This window comes from Coregonus lavaretus (genome assembly GCF_964263955.1).
Source record: "Coregonus lavaretus genome assembly, chromosome: 17".
In the NCBI taxonomy this organism is placed as follows: domain Eukaryota; kingdom Metazoa; phylum Chordata; class Actinopteri; order Salmoniformes; family Salmonidae; genus Coregonus; species Coregonus lavaretus.
In genome coordinates, this window is record NC_140004.1 from 19,227,821 (window position 1) to 19,250,050 (window position 22,230).

At 43.4% G+C, this 22,230-nt stretch overlaps 2 protein-coding genes across 3 annotated transcripts in view; one reads left to right on the plus strand and one right to left on the minus strand.

The window, feature by feature from the left end:
* Positions 1 to 3,797, plus strand: part of LOC311144815 (transmembrane protein 132D-like) — a 72,253-nt gene extending 68,456 nt beyond the window's left edge. The window contains exons 6-9 of the mRNA XM_084180957.1: positions 32 to 237; positions 570 to 831; positions 972 to 1,163; positions 1,266 to 3,797. Coding sequence (XP_084037083.1) covers positions 32 to 237; positions 570 to 831; positions 972 to 1,163; positions 1,266 to 2,633 — 2,028 coding nt within the window. The 3' untranslated portion in view covers positions 2,634 to 3,797. The remainder of the gene's footprint in view (positions 1 to 31; positions 238 to 569; positions 832 to 971; positions 1,164 to 1,265) is intronic.
* Positions 3,798 to 5,577: 1,780 nt separating this feature from the next.
* glt1d1 (glycosyltransferase 1 domain containing 1) overlaps positions 5,578 to 22,230 on the minus strand; it is a 35,208-nt gene continuing 18,555 nt past the window's right edge. Inside the window, exons 7-12 of one of the 2 annotated variants that reach the window (XM_084181049.1) lie at positions 20,519 to 20,617; positions 20,282 to 20,331; positions 12,205 to 12,248; positions 11,563 to 11,683; positions 10,910 to 11,008; positions 5,578 to 8,850 (exon numbers count right to left, since the gene is read on the minus strand). In XM_084181049.1, coding sequence (XP_084037175.1) covers positions 8,704 to 8,850; positions 10,910 to 11,008; positions 11,563 to 11,683; positions 12,205 to 12,248; positions 20,282 to 20,331; positions 20,519 to 20,617 — 560 coding nt within the window. In that variant the 3' untranslated portion in view covers positions 5,578 to 8,703. Of the gene's footprint in view, positions 8,851 to 10,909; positions 11,009 to 11,562; positions 11,684 to 12,204; positions 12,249 to 20,281; positions 20,332 to 20,518; positions 20,648 to 22,230 lie in introns of both variants that reach the window. The other variant, XM_084181048.1, reaches the window with a different exon arrangement.

Here is a 22,230-nt window from a genome sequence, read left to right on the forward strand (position 1 = left end):
TTGCTGTTATTTATGCTCCTCCTGTGTCCAGGTGTCAGACAGGTGTGACTACGTGTTTGTGAACGGGAAGGAGATGAAGGGCAAGATGAGGATGATGGTGAACTTCACCTACAGTTACCTGAGTGCCCAGCTGGAGATGAACGTGTGGATCCCACGGCTGCCCCTCCAGATCGAGGTGTCTGACACAGAGCTCAGCCAGATCAAGGGATGGAGGGTGCCCATCATGACCAGCAAGAGGTACAGTAGAGCCCACCCACCAGCCACCCCCATTACTGGCACACAGTTAAGTCTAGTGGCTTAAAAGGAAGCACTAACTCTAAAATTAGTGTATGTTTTTATCACAAAAAATATTTATCAGAGATCAGGCTTGTGTTTTAATACCATTACATAATGTATTAAAATACCTCAATGTGATCTAATCTACAGAGTGAGAGAATTTAAATAGGAAACAGTGATTAGGGACAAGGCACAGAATATGTGTGTGTGCATGCTTGCGTGTGTGTTTTGTGACAGGTGTGACCTGTGCTGTAGCCTAATTCAGAGTGTTTCTATTAATTCCCTTGGCTCAGCTGGAATAGTGATGAGGAGGAGGATAAGAAGGGTAAAGGCTGCATGTTGCAGTTCCAGCATGCCCTGGTGCGTGTGATCACACACTTCATAGCCGAGCAGTCGGACCCCCGGGAGCCCCAGGCCTACTTTCTGGGCTCAGACTGGCAGGTGGACGTCACCAAGCATGTGCGCCATTTCCTCAAGGTGAAGGACCCTCGCATCGCCAGACTGCAGGCAGGCAGGGTGCTGTCAGGACAAGACATGGGGACCACCTCCATCCAGGTAACCATCAGGCCTGGTGGGATGCTTGACTGACTGCATGTTTAAACGGGCCTTTATCTATAGAGGTGACATTGGATATTATCATGACGTGATATTGACATTGTAATATTTAATGCTCTCTGTGTTTTGTGCCTGCACAGGTGTTCTCCCCCCTCTCTGACTCCATCCTGGCAGAGAAGACAGTGATGGTGGTGAATGACAAAGTGACCATCACAGAGCTGGTGGTGCAGCTGGTCACCGGCCTGGCTCTGTCCCTGCAGCTCAGCCCAGGAGGCAACAGGGTCATCCTCGCCACGGCAACGATACAGGAAGTGCTGCAGAGCCCCAAACAGGTGCCTTTTACGATCTTCTTGAATGACAATCAGATCAGACACAGGTATACTGTAGATTGAGTTTAATAATATTAAATATTGTTTGTTATTTGGTCTCCTCAGGAGGCTGCGGTTAGTTCCTGGGTCCAGTTCAGCGATGGCTCCCTGACCCCTCTGGACATTTATGACCCTGCCTACTACCGTGTGACACTGACCTCTCTAGACCAGGGCGTGGTGTCGGTGCAGGGCTCCCCGCCTGCAGTGGTGGCGGAGGGCGAGGGACAGGGTGTGCTGGTCAGGGTGGAGATGGCCATCTGCGAGGCTTGCCAGAAGTCCAAACGGAAGAGCTCTCTGGCCATGGGCAGCGGCAGCCTCAAGGTCAAGTTCCAGGTCAACAGCCGGCGCTTTGCCAGCAACAGTAGCAGCAGTAGTGGAGGTGGGGCTGGCAGTGGCAGCAGTAAGGACAGCAGCAGTGACTACGGGAATGATGGGGAGGAGATGGACAGTGAGAGGAAGCAGCAGCAGCCCCAGCAGCCCTTGCCCAGCGGCTCAGCCTCAGAGCGGGAGGAGAGCGTCATGCGCAAGGTCACCACCACAGCCAAATCCAGCGAGCGAGATGCCGCTAAGGGGAGCATGTCCAGCGGTGGCAGCAGCCAGGGCGGAATGGGCAGGGCCAGTGAATCAGGAAGTTTCTTAAATGCTGCAACCGTCAACAGTCCTGCCATCACCATCAACGACAGTAATGTTAGCAGCCCTAGTGACTATGGGACAGCTGAGGGGACAGACAATGGGCTAGTTGGAGATATAGGTAGTGTTGCAGTCAGTTGCACTGTGAAGACACCTGGTAACCTGGTCAACTACAATAACTTCCCCTCTCAGGTGGAGTTGCCTGACCAGGAGCGAGTGGAGGTGGACATGGGCAATGAAGACATGCTGTCTAACCGGCCTCTCTCAGACCTGGAGATCGGCATGTACGCTCTGCTGGGGGTCTTCTGCCTGGCCATCCTGGTCTTCTTGGTGAACTGCATCTCTTACGTAGTAAAGTTCAGGCACAAACAGCCCTCCTCTCACGGCCAGGAGCCCACGGGGCACAGGCACGACTGGGTGTGGCTGGGCACTGATGCAGAGCTGGTGATGAACGTGCCTGGCACTCCCCTCCAGCAAGACGACCACAGCACCACCACAGTCATAGACATTGGGCCTGATAAGACGGCCTCTCTGCCCAGGCAGCTTAGCTGCCTAGCCTCCTCCAGACCCTCCTCTCCTTTGGGCTGTGGGGGCTCCCTCGGGGCCAAGCCCTTGAACCGCACTGAGTCCCTCCACTCCCCCACAAGCAAAAGGAAGAGGGTCCAGTTCACCACCTTTGCCTCTCTGGACCGTCAGCACTCCCCAAACCTCCCCAGAGAGAACAGCCATGGCATTCACTGGGTGGGGAAGGAGAACTGTATTGAACCCCAAGTGCCCATCACAGAACCTGTGGACCATTTATAATACATATAGGGACCGTTTCACCCCAACTGTGGGTGTGTATGTGGCTTTGATTGCCTCAATGCCTTTATTTATGGCTAAAAGCAAGACACAACATAAGGAGCATCACCATAAGTGGTTATACTTATTCATTATCTTTGATTACACAAAGATCCCTTCTTAGTTTCAATATCTGTCAAGGCGTCTTACATGTAAATATCTCAAATACCTTGTGAGAGACATTTTTTATATTAGATATTGGAGAAGTTATTGTGAATAAGTGTGAGGATGCTTCTCACCAACCGACTGATGGCACTTTGTGTGGTGGAGAGAGGATAAAAAGTTTGACTCAGGCCAGTTGAAATGTATTTTTTTACCCAAAAAAAACAGGGGGTCTTGTTGCATGTGAAAAATGTAAAGCAGGGATCACCAACTAGATTCAGCCGCTAGCCAATGTCTTCTTTGTAGACTGCAAATTGACCGCAAGAAGCCAAAACAGATATAATATTTGACTATAACATAAACCTTCCTTACATTTGTACACGATCACATATACACTACATGCCCAAAAGTATGTGGACACCTGCTCATCGAACATCTCATTCCAAAATCATGGGCATTAATATGGAGTTGGTCCCCCCTTTGCTGCCATAACAACCTCCACTCTCATGGGAAGGCTTTCCACTTGATGTTGGAACATTGCTGCGGGGTCTTGCTTCCATTCAGCCACAAGAGCATTAGTAAGGTCGGGCACTGATGTTGGGCGATTAGGCCCGCAGTCGGCGTTCCAATTCATTGTCATTCTGAAACAGGAAAGGGCCTTCCCCAAACTGTTGCCACAAAGTTGGAGGAAGCACTGAATCGTCCAGAATGTCATTGTATGCTTTAGTGTTAAGATTTCCCTTCACTGGAACTAAGAGGCCTAGCCCGAACCATGAAAAGCAGCCCCAGACCATTATTCCTCCTCCACCAAACTTTATAGTTGGCACTATGCATTGGGGCAGGTAGCGTTCTCCTGGCATCTGCCAAACCCAGATTAATCTGTCAGATGGTGAAGCGTGATTCAGCACTCCAGAGAACGCGTTTCCACTGCTCCAGAGTCCAATGGCGGTGAGCTTTACACCACTCCAGCCTTGGTGATCTTAGGCTTGTGTGCGGCTGCTCAGCCATGGAAACCCATTTCATGAAGATCCCAACAAACAGTTAAAGGCAGTTTGGAACTCAGTAGTGTGTGTTGCAACCGAGGACAGACGATTTTTACTCGCTTCAGCAATCGGTGGTCCCGTTCTGTGAGCTTGTGTGGCCTACCACTTCGCGGCTGAGCCGTTGTTGCTCCTAGACATTTCCACTTCACAATAACAGCACTTACAGTTAAACCGGGGCAGCTCTAGCAGGGCAGAAATGTCACGAACTGACTTGCTGGAAAGGTGTTCTCCTATGACAGTGCCACGTTGAAAGTCACTGAGCTCTTCAATAAGGTCATTCTACTGCCATTGTTTGTCTATGGAGATTGCATGGCTGTGTGCTCGATTTTATACACCTGTCAGCAACGGGTATGGCTGAAATAGCCGAATCCACTCATTTGAAGGGGTGTCCACAAACTTCTGTACATATAGTGTATCTCTCTGTTATGCGTGGGAGTGCTTTGGAACAGATTTACTCAACAAAAATCACTTCTTTTTTTTTCTGCTCAGAAAACTTGGGGAAGAGCAAATAAAAATCACCTGCGGCCCACCAGTTGGGGAACCCTGCCCTAAAGGTAACAAACATAACATCCCTGTCTGATGAAAACCTCATAACTCCAATTTTTTGTTTTACATGTATTGAAAGCAGTAACTGCCTTCAATGTATTCAGAAGATTTCATCACTCTAGGACCAAAATGTATTCAAAGTAGCCTCTGTAATTTCATAATTGTATGTTCCTTAATGGGACAATATGGCAGTTTTTTCCATTTTCTGAAAGGTTTCTGTTGGATATGAGAGATTTTCATCCAACAGCTACGCAACTTAACGGGATTTTTCTATATGCACTGTTTGTCTTCTTATTGTGTACATTTCTGTTTGATTTGATTTTTGATTGTGTCTGATATGATTTTTCATTAAACATATCTGAATGATGTTTGTATTCAATAGTTCCACTGTTGCATATGTAGTTCTATGGTACTGATCATGTGAAATGTTTGATTGTAGACTAGACATTGCATTTGACTAATCTGTTACACTGACCGGAGCCCGACGAGCCCCAACCTTATACATCGGGTGAGGGACGGGTAGGGCCTATTTTTTAAATCAATGACTAGGGTACGGGCAGGGCTCCGTTATTACTAAATTGATTTACATTTTGATTCACTACATTTTGAAGCTGAGCCATTTGCGCGTGCTCTGCTGCGCAGTACAGTCATATGACTAAGATTATAACATGGTGTCAGAAGTGTTCCTTGTTTTGTCGAGTTTAGAGTTACAAATAGTTATCTAACTGCTCTCATGTCTCTTGAGTAGAGCAGCCCAAGCGGAGCCGTTGCTATGGATACTCGGACTCAGAGCACCATGAGCGGAGCGCATGCAGAGCGAGCTGCGCTCAGGGATATTTTTTCCACTAAATTGGTATTTTGACCAATCACATCAGATCTTTTCACATAAGCTCTTTTTCAGAGCTGATCTGATTGGTCAGAATTGGGCTGCCTGTCTAAAAGCAGGCTCAGTCACCAGATCTCAACCCAATTGAACACTTATGGGAGATTCTGGAGCGGTGCCTGAGACAGCGTTTTCCACCACCTTCAACAAAACACCAAATTATGGAATTTATCGTGGAAGAATGGTGTCGCATCCCTTCAGTAGAGTTCCAGACACTATGCCAAGGCGCATTGAAGCTGTTCTGGCGGCTCAACGCCCTATTCAAGAGATTCTCCGGTACTTTTGTATACTTTTTGAGGATTCATTTTGAAGGATGGACACCTTAACAGCAAAACACCATTTAACCATATTTTATTTGAAAATGATACATAAATAAGAAACAGCATATTCATATTTTTCATGAACTTTCATTACAAAGTGAAATAAATCAATAAAATAAGTTCAAAAAGTATTTCTGTAGGATTTTGGAAAATATCAAGTAGAGAAAACATGAGTAACAGCACAGCACCTACTTCTTTCATTGGACACCAATTCACCCATTCATTCAATAAGACTACTGCTGTGCTTTGAATGAAAGTAACCTCCACCTCCAGCACTTAGAACATTTCGCCAATCAATTTTGATTGTGCTGCATAGATTGGTCCGCATAGAATTAAAGTTAGACTCAGCGATATGACGAAGATGCAGAAAGTTACAGCATAGTGGGTCAATTTCTGCAACAACTAAGAGCGTTGAAGCGTGAGGCTCAACTTCTCCGCTGTTTTGGTGACCTGGCTCCCACGCTGTAACAGTGTGAAGCGCACCCATGCACATACTGTGTCCCACTGGGCACAGACGTCAATTCAACGTCTATTCCACATTTGTTCAACGTAATTTAATTGAGATGTGTTGAACCCAGTGGGGTGTGACTGTGTGAGAGCGAAGTCTTGCATCTCGCTCATCTCAATATCTGCGGTGCTGCTCGTGGCAACATCATTTCGCTGAGTCTGCCTTTAAAGCTTGAGAGCTAGAAAATACTTCTACACACAAGCGATACCTGATCATTAAAGCTATTTATCCCTTTATGGATGCAAGCACCTCTTTAGGCCTTTCCCACTGGGCACAAACTGGTTGAATCAATGTTGTTTCAAGGTAATGTGTCAGCGTATTGTGACATGGAATCTTTGTGGAAAATACATGGATTTGAAAAAAGTAATATACGTAAACTGTTGTTTTGAGGGTGGAATTTCAACCACAGGATTATGTCATCATTGTAACCAATTTTCAACATACACAGACCGTGTATAAAATATGTTGAATTTGTACCTTTGAAACAATGTCAGACCTTTAACATTATATCCACTATCAGAAAAAAAAAACTATAGGCTGGGCAGCACCTCCTACTGGAGAGTTGATCGATCTACAGCTATTAATTTGGTCTCCCATCCAGGGTTTTAACCAAACCAAGCCCAGCTTAGCTTTAATATTTATCACTGACTATTACCAATATGCTATCGTGAGAATGATTGTTGAGATCTCTTAACTAAATATATTCACTGTTATCAAAGTCATTCCAAAGGGTAGGTTTAACAAAGCAAATGAAACCATACTTTATAAGTCAAATAGCATCATTGATACTATTTCGGCCTATACGTATAGCAGTCATCAACAGCTTTTGTTTCAATTTAACCCAGGGTTTAACAAAAAATTACAATAAATATACAGTGCATTCGGAAAGTATTCAGACCCCTTCCCCTTTTCCACATTGTTACATTACAGCCTTATTCTAAAATTGATTCAATTATTTTTTTACTCATCAATCTACACTCAACACCCCATAATGACAAAGCGAAAACAGAAATACCTTATTTATATAAATATTCAGACCCTTTGCTATGAGACTCGAAATTGAGCTCAGGTCCATCCTGTTTCCATTGATCATCCTTGAGATGTTTCTACAACTTGATTGGAGTCCACCTGTGGTAAATTCAATTGATTGGACATGATTTGGAAAGGCACACACCTGTCTATTTAAGGTCCCATAGTTGACAGTGCATGTCAGAGCAAAACTGACATGCACTGGGGGGGCAAAACTATAATACATTTTGAATAAGGCTGTGATGTAACAAAATGTGGAAGAAGTCAAGGGGTGTGAATACTTTCCGTATGCAGTGTAGGCCTAGGGTTTCAAGCTTTGGTTGATTTCAAATGTTATCATTAATATGTTCGATTCACGTCTCCATCTGAACCTTAATTCTAAAAAGTTAGAATTTTTTCTAGTAGCACTTACTTTGCTGATAGCTACTTTATTGAGGAAAAATCTACTTACTATGACTGAGATATGGTTGTCCCACCTAGCTATCTTAAGATGAATGGACTAACTGTATGTCGCTCTGGATAAAAGTGTCTGCTAAATAACTAAAATGTCAATGTAAAGAATAGGACTAAATCAAATAAAACTTTGTTTAAAGTGCATTTCAAGTTTGATTACATTTAGACCTATTCTTTAACTTAAGATTTTTGGTTGAGATGTAGATGTGAAGCCAACATATCAATTATTAATTTGTAGACAAACTGGATGGTCCTTGCTATCCAGAATCCTTGGAACGTCCCAACCCCATTGAAGTTGAAATGTAAAATGGTTAAAGAGCGACTGCCTTTAAAAAGCAACGAATCTCTTTGAAAACGGCATTGATATGAGTCAGAAACAGTTATTCTAGTGTCAAAATAAATAGGATAATTTTTCAAAAAGTCAGTCGTGGGTTTTGATTTGGTTGGGTTTTGATTTGACAACGTCCATTTGCCCACTAATATGGGGTGAAATGCTGCGGTGAATGCGCTCTATCCAATAGCATAGACATTGAGACAGACCTGCCCAGCAGCTCCGACTTTGTTTACATGAGACAACACGTCACACATTATTTTTACTTGAGACTGCACCAAACACCTTAGTTAGATGTAAAATTGCACAACTAAAACATCCTCTGCAAAAACGTTTAAATTAATTACAGATTTCTGCAGTTATATTAGATTCATTCTGGGAATTTTGAGGAAATGTCTCATGGGTACGAACATCATTAACCAAACGCGGAATCAGTCAGGAAACACACCTCCAAGACTGAAATCTTGTTTTTCTAATGAGCAACAGAAAAACACATGCCAATCGGCGTGTTCAGTGGCTCTTTAAGGTAAGGGTTAAGGTTAGGGTAAATGTTAAGGTTAGGTAAGGGTTATGGTTAAGGTTAGGGTAGGGATGTCCCAAGGATCCAGGATTGCACTAACCCAAACTGGATATGGTCAACGCAACTAAATATCAAAATTTGAAGGAGATGTATCTTCTGCTTGGGTAGTTCCATCTGTGTCACTGACTTAGGGCTCTATTCATTTGTATCGATTAATCGTATACAGATTTAATAGAGCCCTTGGTTGTTCCTGAGAGAGAGTAGGGTTGAGACAGAGGAGCTGGTTAGTCTGCGCAGCCTCAGTGCAGAGTGTCCACCAGCCTCTGGTAGGCCTCCCTCTCATGGTCCAGGCTGTGGTGCTCCTCAACGTAGCGCTTCCCGTTCGTCACCACACGCTCCCGCAGCTCCCCGTCTACCAGCAGCCTCTGAGACACACGCACAAATTCCTGGAGGTGGGGCAAGGACAATCAAGGCTTCAGAAGTTACTGAATGAAGCACACATCTGTACTAGTATTTTACCCAAAAATAAACATTCCACTTGTAATTTTATTTATTTATTTAACAAGCCTCTAAGAACCCATTAAAGCAGTGAGTTAATTAGGTGTAACCAACCACAGCAGTGAATGACATGAGGGAATGTTGCTATTCTGACTGGTAAACACTCATTGAATGTGCTCTGCCTTGCTAATTGATGGAGACATCTGTGACCAGTTTCAAATAGGCCCGTGCAATGGCCCTTTGCAACCTATTCTGATGGCTGCTGCTTCCTATTTGTTTATGAAGGGAGTGGAACACAAACAGTGTCTGTCTGCTGCTATTTAATGGCCCTGCCACACCAGCTGTCAGGATGAGATGGGGAGAAATATATCAAGCAATTACAAAATGAGTAATGACATTATCCCTGAGCACCGGTGGAAATGTTTGGAGTCCATAAGGTCCTTCTTGGATTCTGGCAGATTTTTTAGTGGCCTGGGAGGCTGCGACCAGGGATGTAACAACAGATTTACACAGCCTTTCAGTAAGGGCTCAGGCACAGCAGCCAAGATCTCCTGGAGCAGAGAGCCTTGTGGGTAAACAGAGCTGCAGCCAACGCCAGAGCATCAGGCCGTTTTACTTCACTCAAGTGATGTGATCATGTTTGGAGTGCCTCTTCATTTGAGTTGAAGCCATATGAGAGCCATGAATTCCCAGCAAAACCATTAAAAGTCAAGTTCTTCTATATTCAATGGACTCCATCAAAAATATACTACAGTCGTTCTGAAAATGCCATTCTGGTTATAGTGCTACAGGCATCCAAGTGCTTGATTTTTTGACAGCCTTTATAGTACATTTCGAACACTCTTGAGGAGTGTTATGTACCGTGTCAAATGAACAAGTCAACACCACAAATTGATGAATGGCCAATAACACATTATCAGCGCTGGGAAAGGCTTGAGCAACATGTAAATTATCCTGTGTGAAAAAGTTGTGTCAGCCAGAGAGTTTCAGTTGAAACAGCAGAAGCTGTTAGCTAGAAGTCATGGTTTAGCTAACCCTGGTCTCTGCAGCAATCTGTGTGAGGTTCCCCCTTGGAGGGATTTCTCCACGCCTCAGCTGAGCACACGTGACACGACCTCCCCTGGAGAGAAGAGGACTGACTTATCTCTTGGCATCATAGCAGCATTACGCTAATGTCGCCCTCCTGCCTGCCACCATACCATGCTGAGGACGTACCCACTGCCGGCTGACACCTACCGCTGCTCTCACATAAAACCTCTCTGAGCAGTTAGTTAAAGTGACCCTCCAAGGACCTCTCGCTTTCTCCACATGCCTGGTTGCTGCCGTGTACCATTATACAGTTCACTGGATACTGTTCACTGGTCTACATTCTCACTAAAGTCTAGGCCCCTAAGACATGTTGAATCCCTTTTTACCTACTTACGCACCACCAAACTATTATGTCATTTTGGGTTGTTATTTTAAGCCTAACAAAAAACTATAGCATAAAGATTGTGTCTAGTACAGTAGGTTAATACTCAGAAACAGCAGACTGTAATAGGGGAAAGACAGCCGCATTCTATGGTCCTTTGTAGCTGAGTTGGTAGAGTATGATGCTTGTAATGCCAGGGTAGTGGGTTTTATTCCAGGGACCACCCATACGTAAAATGTATGCAGCATGACTAAGTTGCTTTGGATAAAATTGTCTGATACTTGGTCCTGTGTAGCTCAGTTGGTAGAGCATGGCGCTTGCAACGCCAGGGTTGTGGGTTCAATTCCCACGGGGGGCCAGTATAAAAAAAACTCACTAACTGTAAGTCGCTCTGGATAAGAGCGTCTGCTAAATGACTAAAATGTAAATGTATATATTATTATTATATTCTTTTAGGTGGGTCTAATACACCTCAGTGGTAGGCTCAGTTATGTTGCTGCTGCTGGTGGCTGTCTTTCTTCTGCATTAGCCTCTTGCACAGTGGAAGTGAAAGTCATCTTACAGCTTTGACTGGTAACCATTGGAAGGGTTCTTACCTTAGGGGATGAGTAGAGCAGACCAGTGACCTCATGTTGCACCACCGCTGTGTTGCCTGGGATGTCACGAGCCACCACCGGTACCTCCAGATCCATTGCCTGAACAACACAATACATGACACAGACACAGCTACATCAAACCCCACACACCTGACTCGGGAACGGCTATTGTTAGCTAGCTGGCATCTTCTAGCCCTTAATTTACTTTACTTGTTGGTATCCCCTTGGGACTTAACTGTCATTAATTCAGGTAATACCTCATCAGAAGGTTCTGGAAGTGAAACATGCTAATCAGTGTTTAAGCCTTCTGTGGATTGTTTTAATCTACAGTGTTTAAAACAGATTAAGAGGATTACACCCAATTCTGGAAAGATAGTATGACAAGCTATTCATTCTCATAATTGCTCTGGTACAGGTCATTTAACACTTTAATCAAATAATACAAATGTTCCCAGGGTGGAATATTGGTGCCTTGAAAGAGCTGCATGTGACACCAACATATTATATTCTGAGCTGAATTAACAATATACATTGTGATAGATTTTGTGGGCGGAGCATGCCAGTGGAAATAATGACAATGATGACTGTAATGATAAAAAGATGATTGCTGACTTTGCCCCATATAGTGATCCCTCACCCCTGAGGATAAGCACCTCTAAAATGGCAGCGGACATCCCCTCGGAGACTGAACTGTTAACCAGGGCAGCTGACCTCCTCATAGCAGCATGGAGCTCCTCTTGGCTCATCTCCTGGGCCAGGTAAACCCCTGCTAACCTGGGAGAAACACAGCAGTAGCAGCACTCTGCGTGACACAGGGCTCACCACGGGGCACACACAGCCGTGAATGACAGGCAGGAGTGACAGGTGCAGGGCATGATGCACGGACCGCTGGCGCCACGGTGCAGTATGATTGACATGACATGCTCTGAAAGTACATGAAGTCCTAACCATAGAGAGACAGGGCTGTTTCCTCACTGTCTGAAACCACATTGACCAAGAGGTGAAGCCCTTTGGTTAATATCTCTCAGAACTGAGCCATGCCTCTGTCAGGGGGTGGAAAGATAACAAGCTAGACTACATCTTTTTAATTTACATTCTGCTAACACTACTGAAGACATAAGCAAAGTTTGTTTACATTCTTTCTTGGGCCACACGGGATAAAGCGTTAGATAAGCCTGGGTGTCTTTGAATTTCTCACATGAGCGGCAGGGTCCATATCAGTTTGGCAGATCTTTAGTCAGCGATAATGTTCTACTAAACTGATAACCATTAAAGAAAAGTTTGAAAGGCTTTACCTTTTACTGATTGCTTCTACTTCTTCAGTAAACACAGGATCAATCTAAGAGAAAAATCAGAGAAAACAAATACTTTAAAATACACTTTTTGACATAACTATCTATTTGGTGGTAAAAACTGTCTATGTTCCACTCAAAGCACGTTAGACTTGATGCTGTTTAACTACACTGAACAAAAATATGAACGCAACAGACAACAATTTCAAAGATTTTGCTGAGTTACAGTTAATAGAAGGAAATCAGTCAATTGAAATAAATAAATAAATGTAGGGGCGTGGATCAGAAAACCAGTCAGTATCTGGTGTAACCACCATTTGCCTCATGCAGCACGACATCTCCTTCGCATAGAGTTGATCAGGCTGTTAATTGTGGCCTGTGGAATGTTGTCCCACTCCTCTTTAATGGCTGTGCGAAGTTGCTGGATATTGGCGGGAACTGGAACACTGTTGTACACGTCGATCCAGAGCATCCCAAACATGCTCAGTGGGTGACATGGCTGGTGAGTATACAGGCCATGGAAGAACTGGGACATTTTCAGCTTCCAGGAATTGTGTACAGATCCTTGCGGAATAGGGCCGTGTATTATCATGCTGAAACATTAGGTGATGGCGGCGGATGAATGTCACGACAGTGGGCCTCAGTATCTCATCACGGTATTACATTTACATTTTAGTCATTTAGCAGACGCTCTTATCCAGAGCGACTTACAGTTAGTGAATACATATTTTTTTATACTGGCCCCCATGGGAATCGAACCCACAACCCTGGCGTTGCAAACGCCATGCTCTATCAACTGAGCTACATCCCTGCCGGCCATTCCCTCCCCTACCCTGGACGACGCTGGGCCAATTGTGCGCCGCCCATGAGTCTCCCGGTCGCGGCCGGCTGCGACAGAGCCTGGATTCGAACCAGGATCTCTAGTGGCACAGTTAGCACTGCGATGCAGTGCCTTAGACCACTGCGCCACTCAGGAGCTTGTGCATTCAAAATGCAATTGCGTTCATTGTCCATAGCTTATGCCTGTCCATACCATAACCCAATGCCACCATGGTGCACTCTGTTCACAACGTTGACATCAGAAAACCGCTCGCCCACATGTCTTCCATCTGCCCGGTACAGTTGAAAACCAGGATTAATCTGTGACGAGCACACTTCTCCAGCGTGCCAGTGGCCATCGAAGGTGAACATTTACCCACTGAAGTTGGTTACGACATCGAACTGCAGTCAGGTCAAGACCCTGGTGAGGATGACGAGCACGCAGATGAGCTTCCCTGAGACGGTTTCAGACAGTTTGTGCAGAAATCCTTTGGTTGTGCAAACCCACAGTTTTATCAGCTGTCCAGGTGGCTAGTCTCAGATGATCCCACAGGTGAAGAAGCCGGATGTAGAGGTCCTGGGCTGGCATGGTTACACGTGGTCTGCGGTTGTGAGGCCAGTTGGACATACTGCCAAATTCTCTAAAACAATATTGGAGGCGGCTTAAGGTAGAAACATTTACATACAATTCTCTGGCAACAGCTTTGGTGGACATTCCTGCAGTCAGCATGCCAATTGCATGCTCCCTCTGTGGCTTTGTGTTGTGTGACAAAACTGCACATTTTAGAGTGGCCTTTTTAATGTCCCCAGCACAAGGTGCACCTGTGTAATGATCATGCTGTTTAATCAGCTTCTTGATTTGCCACTCCTGTCAGGTGGATGGATTACCTTGGCGAAGGAGAAATGCTCACTAACAGGGATGTAAATAAATTTGTGCACAACATTTTATAGAAATTAGCTTTTTGTGCATATGGAACATTTCTGGGAACTTTTATTTCAGCTCATGAAACATGGGACAAACACTTTACATGTTGTGTTTATATTTTTGTTCAGTATATTTAATGAGCTTGAGCATTCGTTTATATTTCAAGAAAGTATTCATACCCCTTGACTTTTTCCACATTTTGTTGTGTTACAGCCTGAATTTAAAATGGATTACACTTAGATTTTGTGTAAGTGGCCTATTCACAATACCCCATAATGTCAGTGGAATTTTTACAAATTAATACAAAAGATGTAAAGCTGAAATTTTTTGTCATGGCAAGCATAAATATGTTCAGGAGTAAAAATGTGCTTAACATGTCACATAATAAGTTGCATGGACTCACTCTGTGTGCAATAATAGTGTTTAACATGATTTTTGAATGACTACCTCATCTCTGTACCCCACACATACCATCTGTAAGGTCCCTAAGCCGAGCAGTGAATTTCAAACACAGATTAAACCACAAAGACCAGGGAGGTTTTCCAATGCCGCAAAGAAGGGCACATATTGGTAGATGGGTAAAAATAAAGAAAGTAGACATTGAATAGCCCTTTGAGCATGATGAAGTTATTAATTACACTTTAGATGGTGTATCAATACACTTAGTCACTACAAAGATAAAGTCACCTTCCTAACTCAGTTGCTGGAGAGGAAGGAAACCGCTCCGGGATTTCACCATGAGGCCATTGGTGACTTTAAAACAGTTACATAGTTTAATGGCTGTGATAGGAGAAAACTGAGGATGGCGCAACAACATTGTAGTTACTCCACAATACTAACCTAATTGACAGACTGAAAAGAAGGAAGCCTGTACAGAATACAAATATTCCAAAAACATGCATCCTGTTTGCAACAAGGCAATAAAGTAATTCTGCAAAAAAATTTGCAAAGCAATTCATTTTTTTGTCCTGAATACAAAGTGTTATGTGTTGTATTGGACTTGCACATAACATTACTGAGTACCACTCTTCATATTTTCAAGCATAGTGTTGGCTGCATCATGTCATTGGTATGCTTGTAATCAATATGGACTGGGGAGTTTTTCAGGATAAAAAAAGAAACAGAATGGAGCTAAGCACAGGCAAAATCCTAGAGGAAAACCTGGTTCAGTCTGCTTTCCACCAGACACTGGGAGATGAATTCACCTTTCAGCAGGACAATAACCTAAAACACAAGGCCAAATCTCCACTGGAGTTGCTTACCAAGCAGACAGTGAATGTTCCCGAATGGCCGAGTTACAGTTTTGACTTAAATCTGCTTGAAAATCTATGTCAATGATCAACAACCAATTCGACAGAGCTTGCAGATTTTTTAAAAGAATACTGGGCAAATATTGTACAATCTAGGTGTGCAAAGCTCTTGGAGACTTACCCAGAAAGACTTACAGTTATAAACGCTGCCAAAGGTGACTGTAACATGTACAGTGGGGGAAAAAAGTATTTAGTCAGCCACCAATTGTGCAAGTTCTCCCACTTAAAAAGATGAGAGAGAGAGGCCTGTAATTTTCATCATAGGTACACGTCAACTATGACAGACAAATTGAGAAAAAAAATTCCAGAAAATCACATTGTAGGATTTTTAATGAATTTATTTGCAAATTATGGTGGAAAATAAGTTTTTGGTCACCTACAAACAAGCAAGATTTCTGGCTCTCACAGACCTGTAACTTCTTCTTTAAGAGGCTCCTCTGTCCTCCACTCGTTACCTGTATTAATGGCACCTGTTTGAACTTGTTATCAGTATAAAAGACACCTGTCCACAACCTCAAACAGTCACACTCCAAACTCCACTATGGCCAAGACCAAAGAGCTGTCAAAGGACACCAGAAACAAAATTGTAGACCTGCACCAGGCTGGGAAGACTGAATCTGCAATAGGTAAGCAGCTTGGTTTGAAGAAATCAACTGTGGGAGCAATTATTAGGAAATGGAAGACATACAAGACCACTGATAATCTCCCTCGATCTGGGGCTCCACGCAAGATCTCACCCCGTGGGGTCAAAATGATCACAAGAACGGTGAGCAAAAATCCCAGAACCACACGGGGGGACCTAGTGAATGACCTGCAGAGAGCTGGGACCAAAGTAACAAAGCCTACCATCAGTAACACACAATACGCCGCCAGGGACTCAAATCCTGCAGTGCGAGACGTGTCCCCCTGCTTAAGCCAGTACATGTCCAGGCACGTCTGAAGTTTGCTAGAGTGCATTTGGATGATCCAGAAGAGGATTGGGAGAATGTCATATGGTCAGATGAAACCAAAATATAACTTTTTGGTAAAAACTCAACTCGTCGTGTTTGGAGGACAAAGAATGCTGAGTTGCATCCAAAGAACACCATACCTACTGTGAAGCATGGGGGTGGAAACATCATGCTTTGGGGCTGTTTTTCTGCAAAGGGACCATGACGACTGATCCATGTAATGGAAAGAATGAATGGGGCCATGTATCGTGAGATTTTGAGTGAAAACCTCCTTCCATCAGCAAGGGCATTGAAGATGAAACGTGGCTGGGTCTTTCAGCATGACAATGATCCCAAACACACCGCCCGGGCAACGAAGGAGTGGCTTCGTAAGAAGCATTTCAAGGTCCTGGAGTGGCCTAGCCAGTCTCCAGATCTCAACCCCATAGAAAATCTTTGGAGGGAGTTGAAAGTCCGTGTTGCCCAGCGACAGCCCCAAAACATCACTGCTCTAGAGGAGATCTGCATGGAGGAATGGGCCAAAATACCAGCAACAGTGTGAAAATCTTGTGAAGACTTACAGAAAACGTTTGACCTGTGTCATTGCCAACAAAGGGTATATAACAAAGTATTGAGAAACTTTTGTTATTGACCAAATACTTATTTTCCACCATAATTTGCAAATAAATTCATTAAAAATCCTACAATGTGATTTTCTGGAATTTTTTTTCTCAATTTGTCTGTCATAGTTGACGTGTACCTATGATGAAAATTACAGGCCTCTCTCATCTTTTTAAGTGGGAGAACTTGCACAATTGGTGGCTGACTAAATACTTTTTTCCCCACTGTATTGACTCAGGGGTGTTTTTATTCTGTACAGGATTGTAACGTATTGACTCCTGAACTTATTTAAGTTTGCCATCCCAAAGGGGTTGAATACTTATTGACTCAATACATTTCAGCTTTTCATTTTTTAATTAAATTTGTAAAAATGTCTAAAAACATTACTCCACTTTGACATTATGCGGTATTGTGTGTAGGCCAGTGACAAAATCTAAATGTAATCCATTTTAAATTCAGGCTGTAAGGGAGTGAACATTATTTATAATAAGGGTTACATGGAGAAAATCAGACCTCTCTGAAATGAAAATTGATGGCCCTCCTTTCAGCAAAATATATTTGACCTAAACCCTCCCTGAACGCTTAAAAAAAAAGAAAAAAGAAAAGTGACCCTACCCTTTACCCCAAATAATAACTAAAACAAAGTGGATTGCAGAGAACATGTCTACCGTTTACCCTCAATTCTTGGATAGACCAGAGCCTTAGATATGCAGTTTTAGAAACTATTCTTCGTCCTGCAAGCATTACATGGCAACGCAGGAAGGGCTGCGGGCCAGAAGGTTGTGGGTTCGCAGACTACTGTGGACAAGAGTAGGGGTGGAACGATCTCCTTTATAGTAAAAGCATTGCATTAACCCATCATCGTATTTGCAATTCCAAGAAAAAAACTCATTTTATAAACATGTCATGCAATTCTACGTCATTTTACATATTAGCAGAATATTTTTTTATACCACAGAAATGACAAGCTAAGAATGGACAGAGAGATAGGGCTGTTCAGCTTATATGTCTCCAATGCCAAATAAGTGTCTTGTTTGCAACGAAACTGTCCCAGTTTGCAAATAATTAAATCTGAGAAGTCATTAGGAATCTGAGCATGGTACTTTTAAAATGTTAGGCATATCTTTCCACCCCAGACAGAGTAGGCCTACCGATGCGGTGACATTTAAGCTTTAACTGCTGGCTACTCTTCTTCTGTGTCTTAACCCAAGTGTTTCCCTAAAAGCGGTCTGGATTTAAACATATTATAAATGTACAGAAAGTGAACAGCTTAATCAATTGATAGTGACCCTCCTCTTCCTGGTAACCATTGTGTACATTTCGATCCATCCCTAACACAACAAAATGTGGAAAAAGTCAAGGGTTGTGAATACTTTCTGAAGGCACTGTATGTAAATGTCATATTTCTGTATTTCAATAAATTTGCAAAATTTTCGAAAAACATGTTTTCACTTTGTCATTATGGGGTATTGTGTGTAGATGGGAAAATTGTGAATAATTCTCAAGGGGTATGAATACTTTCTGAAGTCACTGTACCTCTATGACATAATGACAGCCATGCCTTAATCATGACCATAAGATATACAACAATGTCACAGCTTATCATTTCTAACATGCCCAAATCATTTTCTGAAAATCCTGTATTTTCAGAGATTGGGGTCAGGGTGGGGTGGGTGCCCAATCTGATTAATTGCGCTGTGGGATTTGTGTGCATTAGCTGGCCCACCGCAAAGTCCAAGCATCATAGCAATTTAGGTCAAAGATACAGCACGCAAGTTGGTTTTTCCTTTTTTTTGTTTTATTGTCATGCTTATCACTTTTCAGAATTGAAATGTGATATTTAATGCGCATTTGTGTATCACATGCAAATAATCTTACTTGAGAATACTCAACATCCAGAAACAAAGCTAGGATTTACAAAGATAAAAAAGGGTCAGGGAGACAATGGCATCAGTGATTACTACTCCTTGATATAGTACTGATACAGATATCAATATATGAATAGATTACTGGTAATATAATCGTTTTAACAAACTAGACAGAATAACAGAATCTGTGTGAAATTGTTTGGAGAGAGAGACATACCTTTATATCTTACCCATCAACCTTAAACAACTAGATTATCTTGCATTTAATAATTAGCAATACATCTCCAGCATAGTGTTTATTTAACATAGAACGGATGGATATTTTGTTGCCTTCATATCTTAGCGAACAGAAATACATTTGAGCACAGACACCACTGTGTTTCATTTGATGTCGTCTACATGAATCACTAAAAGACTCTGCTTTCACTGAATCTTCTTATCAAACAACAACACAAACCACAGCAGAGCAGCAATAACATCAGCCTAGACAGTAGTGTGCCCCTGGCCAATTCTACTCAAAGATGCCTTTGAACAACGCAAAAACACAATAGACCTTTTTATGATACTGCTATTTCAGAGAATCAGTTAAACAAAAAAATACAAAAACAAAATTATTTGATGGCGTGATTAAAGCTGTCTGTGGGAGGAGGCCCACACAGAATCAATAGGAAAAAACCAAATGGTGGAGAACACACAAGAAGAGAGAGCAGGGGTAAAAGCACCAAGGTGGCCTTTGTCAGCTAAGGTACAGCCTCTCTTTGGCAGCCCTTCTCAGAAGATCAATACTCAAGCACAGAAAGTAGACTGCAATCAAATCAGTGGAAAACGTTCATGTTTTAGTGCTAGAGGTGAGAGCACCCTTCTTCCTGCTACTATGCAGTAATGGTGATTTCATCTGGCATTCTGGCTCTACTCTTTTTAACCAGGTTTTATCAACTATCATGCCAATGCAATACAAAGACTTTGAAAAATAGCAACAAATGAATCAAGACAGTGAAAGTGCATTATCAAATCAATACTATTTCATAAGCTGGTCATAATAATTGTAAATGAAATATAACTATTCATATTTTTTAATAAATCAAGCGAACCACTGCCCTCTTAACACACAGTATGTGACAGAGAGAGATCTATCAGCAGCCTAATCCCATGCTGCCCTCTATGACACTGGGGCCCAGTGGTGTGTGACCGTACCCCTGGCAGGGTGGAAACCCCTGGGTGGGCCAGACTATAAACTAGCCCAGCAGATTTCTTGGTGCTGGGGCTTGTCCAGTGGCTGCACTGCAGCAGTACAGTGGGCTGGCTGCTCTGAGAGAACAGGAAGGCAGAGAGTCAGGCGGGTAGGGGCAGCCCAGCACTGAAACTGTAACTCCCCCTGGCTCCTAAGTCTGCAGCTCGCGAGCCGCTCAATGCCGCCCGTTATTCCAGCTAATGCCGGCTAATGCTGTTCTTTGCCACATCCAATTAGAGGAACCTTTGACCTACCTCCGGAGGCAGGTTGCTGGCCGTGCACTGATCTGCTTTAACAGACACATGCAGACAGTAAAGGAGGTAAAAAAGGCTTGACCTCAGCTGTACAATCACCCTGATCCTATTATAGTCACTCACCTTAGGTCCGATGATGATGAGCACTACCAGGGGATTCTCAGTGTGCCACTCTGAAAGAGATCAACCAGAGACAGTGACTGATTTACTTTCCATGTGCTTCTGTGTGGCAATACAAATGTAAAATTAGCTCAAATACAATATCAGATAATGTAATTGTAGCAGGGCTTGTGTCCAGTGAAAGTCAAGGCAGAGGATGTACTTAGGACACCATATAGGGACTAGGTGGTAATCACGTACCTGAGAATGCCTCCAGCAGATAGAGAGGATCTTTCACTCTCCTCAGGCCACAGACCAGTAGGAACACATGCAGGTCCTCCACATCCTCCCCACTCACACCTGGGAGCAGACAGATAGGCAGGCAGGTAGCTAGAGCAGTGTATGACACAGACAGACAGCAGTGTATCACAACCCATTATAATTAACAGGGAAACTACCACACAGATAATGACAGCCATTCATCAGCCTAGGTAATGAGGAGGAGACAGCAGTGACTAATGCTCTAACATAACTCTCAGATCACAGCAGAAACATAGACGGAGAACAGAAGCGGTGGTTTATTGAAAAGCATTGGGAAGCTGTACTGTGTGAGTCATACAGACATATCTGTTTCATAGAAATGTGTAATACAGCAGCTGGGAGTCACATGGGTGCATTCCTAAATTGAAATTGACTGACTCAATATCAGACTAACCACATCACTGCTTTTATACTGTATGAATTGAGAGGCAGACAAACTAAATCTGCTCTTTTCTCAGATCATCCACCTTCCATGCTTAATCTCCCCTCCCCCAGATTAGTGAGGTACTGGCTGGCCTGCAGTGGGCCTGGACCTCCATGCCAGTTACAACTGCACCTGACCTGCCAAGCAGATCAAAACACAATCTCCCCAGCTAACCCCTGCCCCTAATAACACACTTTGGCCTACTAGGCACAGCAGTGTGACTCACTGTCAACAGTATGACACTCCTAGTAGCATCACCCACCTGTCATGCAACGTAATAGAAGGGACCAGCAGAGGTAGAACTACTGCTACAGTAAGTATGATCTATAGGATAGTGGAGAGGTTATAGTGGTGTAGTTAGGGGGTTACAGCTGTTTCAAGGTGTAGGTAGGGGGTTACAGCTGTGTCAAGGTGTAGGTAGGGGGTTACAGCTGTGTCAAGGTGTAGGTAGGGGGTTACAGCTGTGTCAAGGTGTAGGTAGGGGGTTACAGCTGTGTCAAGGTGTAGGTAGGGGGTTACAGCTGTGTCAAGGTGTAGGTAGGGGGTTAAAGCTGTGTCAAGGTGTAGGTAGGGGGTTACAGCTGTGTCAAGGTCTGAACAAATATGGGGGCATGTGGAAAGATTATACCACTTACGGTGCATTCGGAAAATATTCAGACCTCTTCACTTTTTCCACATTTTGTTACGTTAGAGCCTTATTCTAAAATAGATTAAATACATGTTTTTCCTCAAACTACACACAATACCCCATAATCACAAAGCGAAAACATTTAGGCAAATGTATACAAAATTCAAAACAGAAATACCTTATTTACATAAGTATTCAGACCCTTTGCTATGGGACTCAAAATTGAGCTCAGGTGCATCCTGTTTCCATTGATCATCCTTGAGATGTTTCTACAACTTGGAGTCCAACTGTGGTAAATTCAATTGATTGGACATGATTTGGATAGGCACACACCTGTCTATATAACGGTCCCACAGTTGACAGTGCATGTCAGAGCAAAAACCAAGCCATGAGGTCGAAGGAATTGTCCGTAGAGCTCTGAGACAGGATTGTGTCGAGGCACAGATCTGGGGAAGGGTACCAAAACATTTCTGCAGCATTGGAGGTCCCCAAGAACACAGTGGCCTCCATCAAATCAAATTGTATTGGTCACATACACATATTTAGCAGATGTTATTGCGGGTGTAGCGAAATGCTTGTGTTCCTAGCTCCAACAGTGCA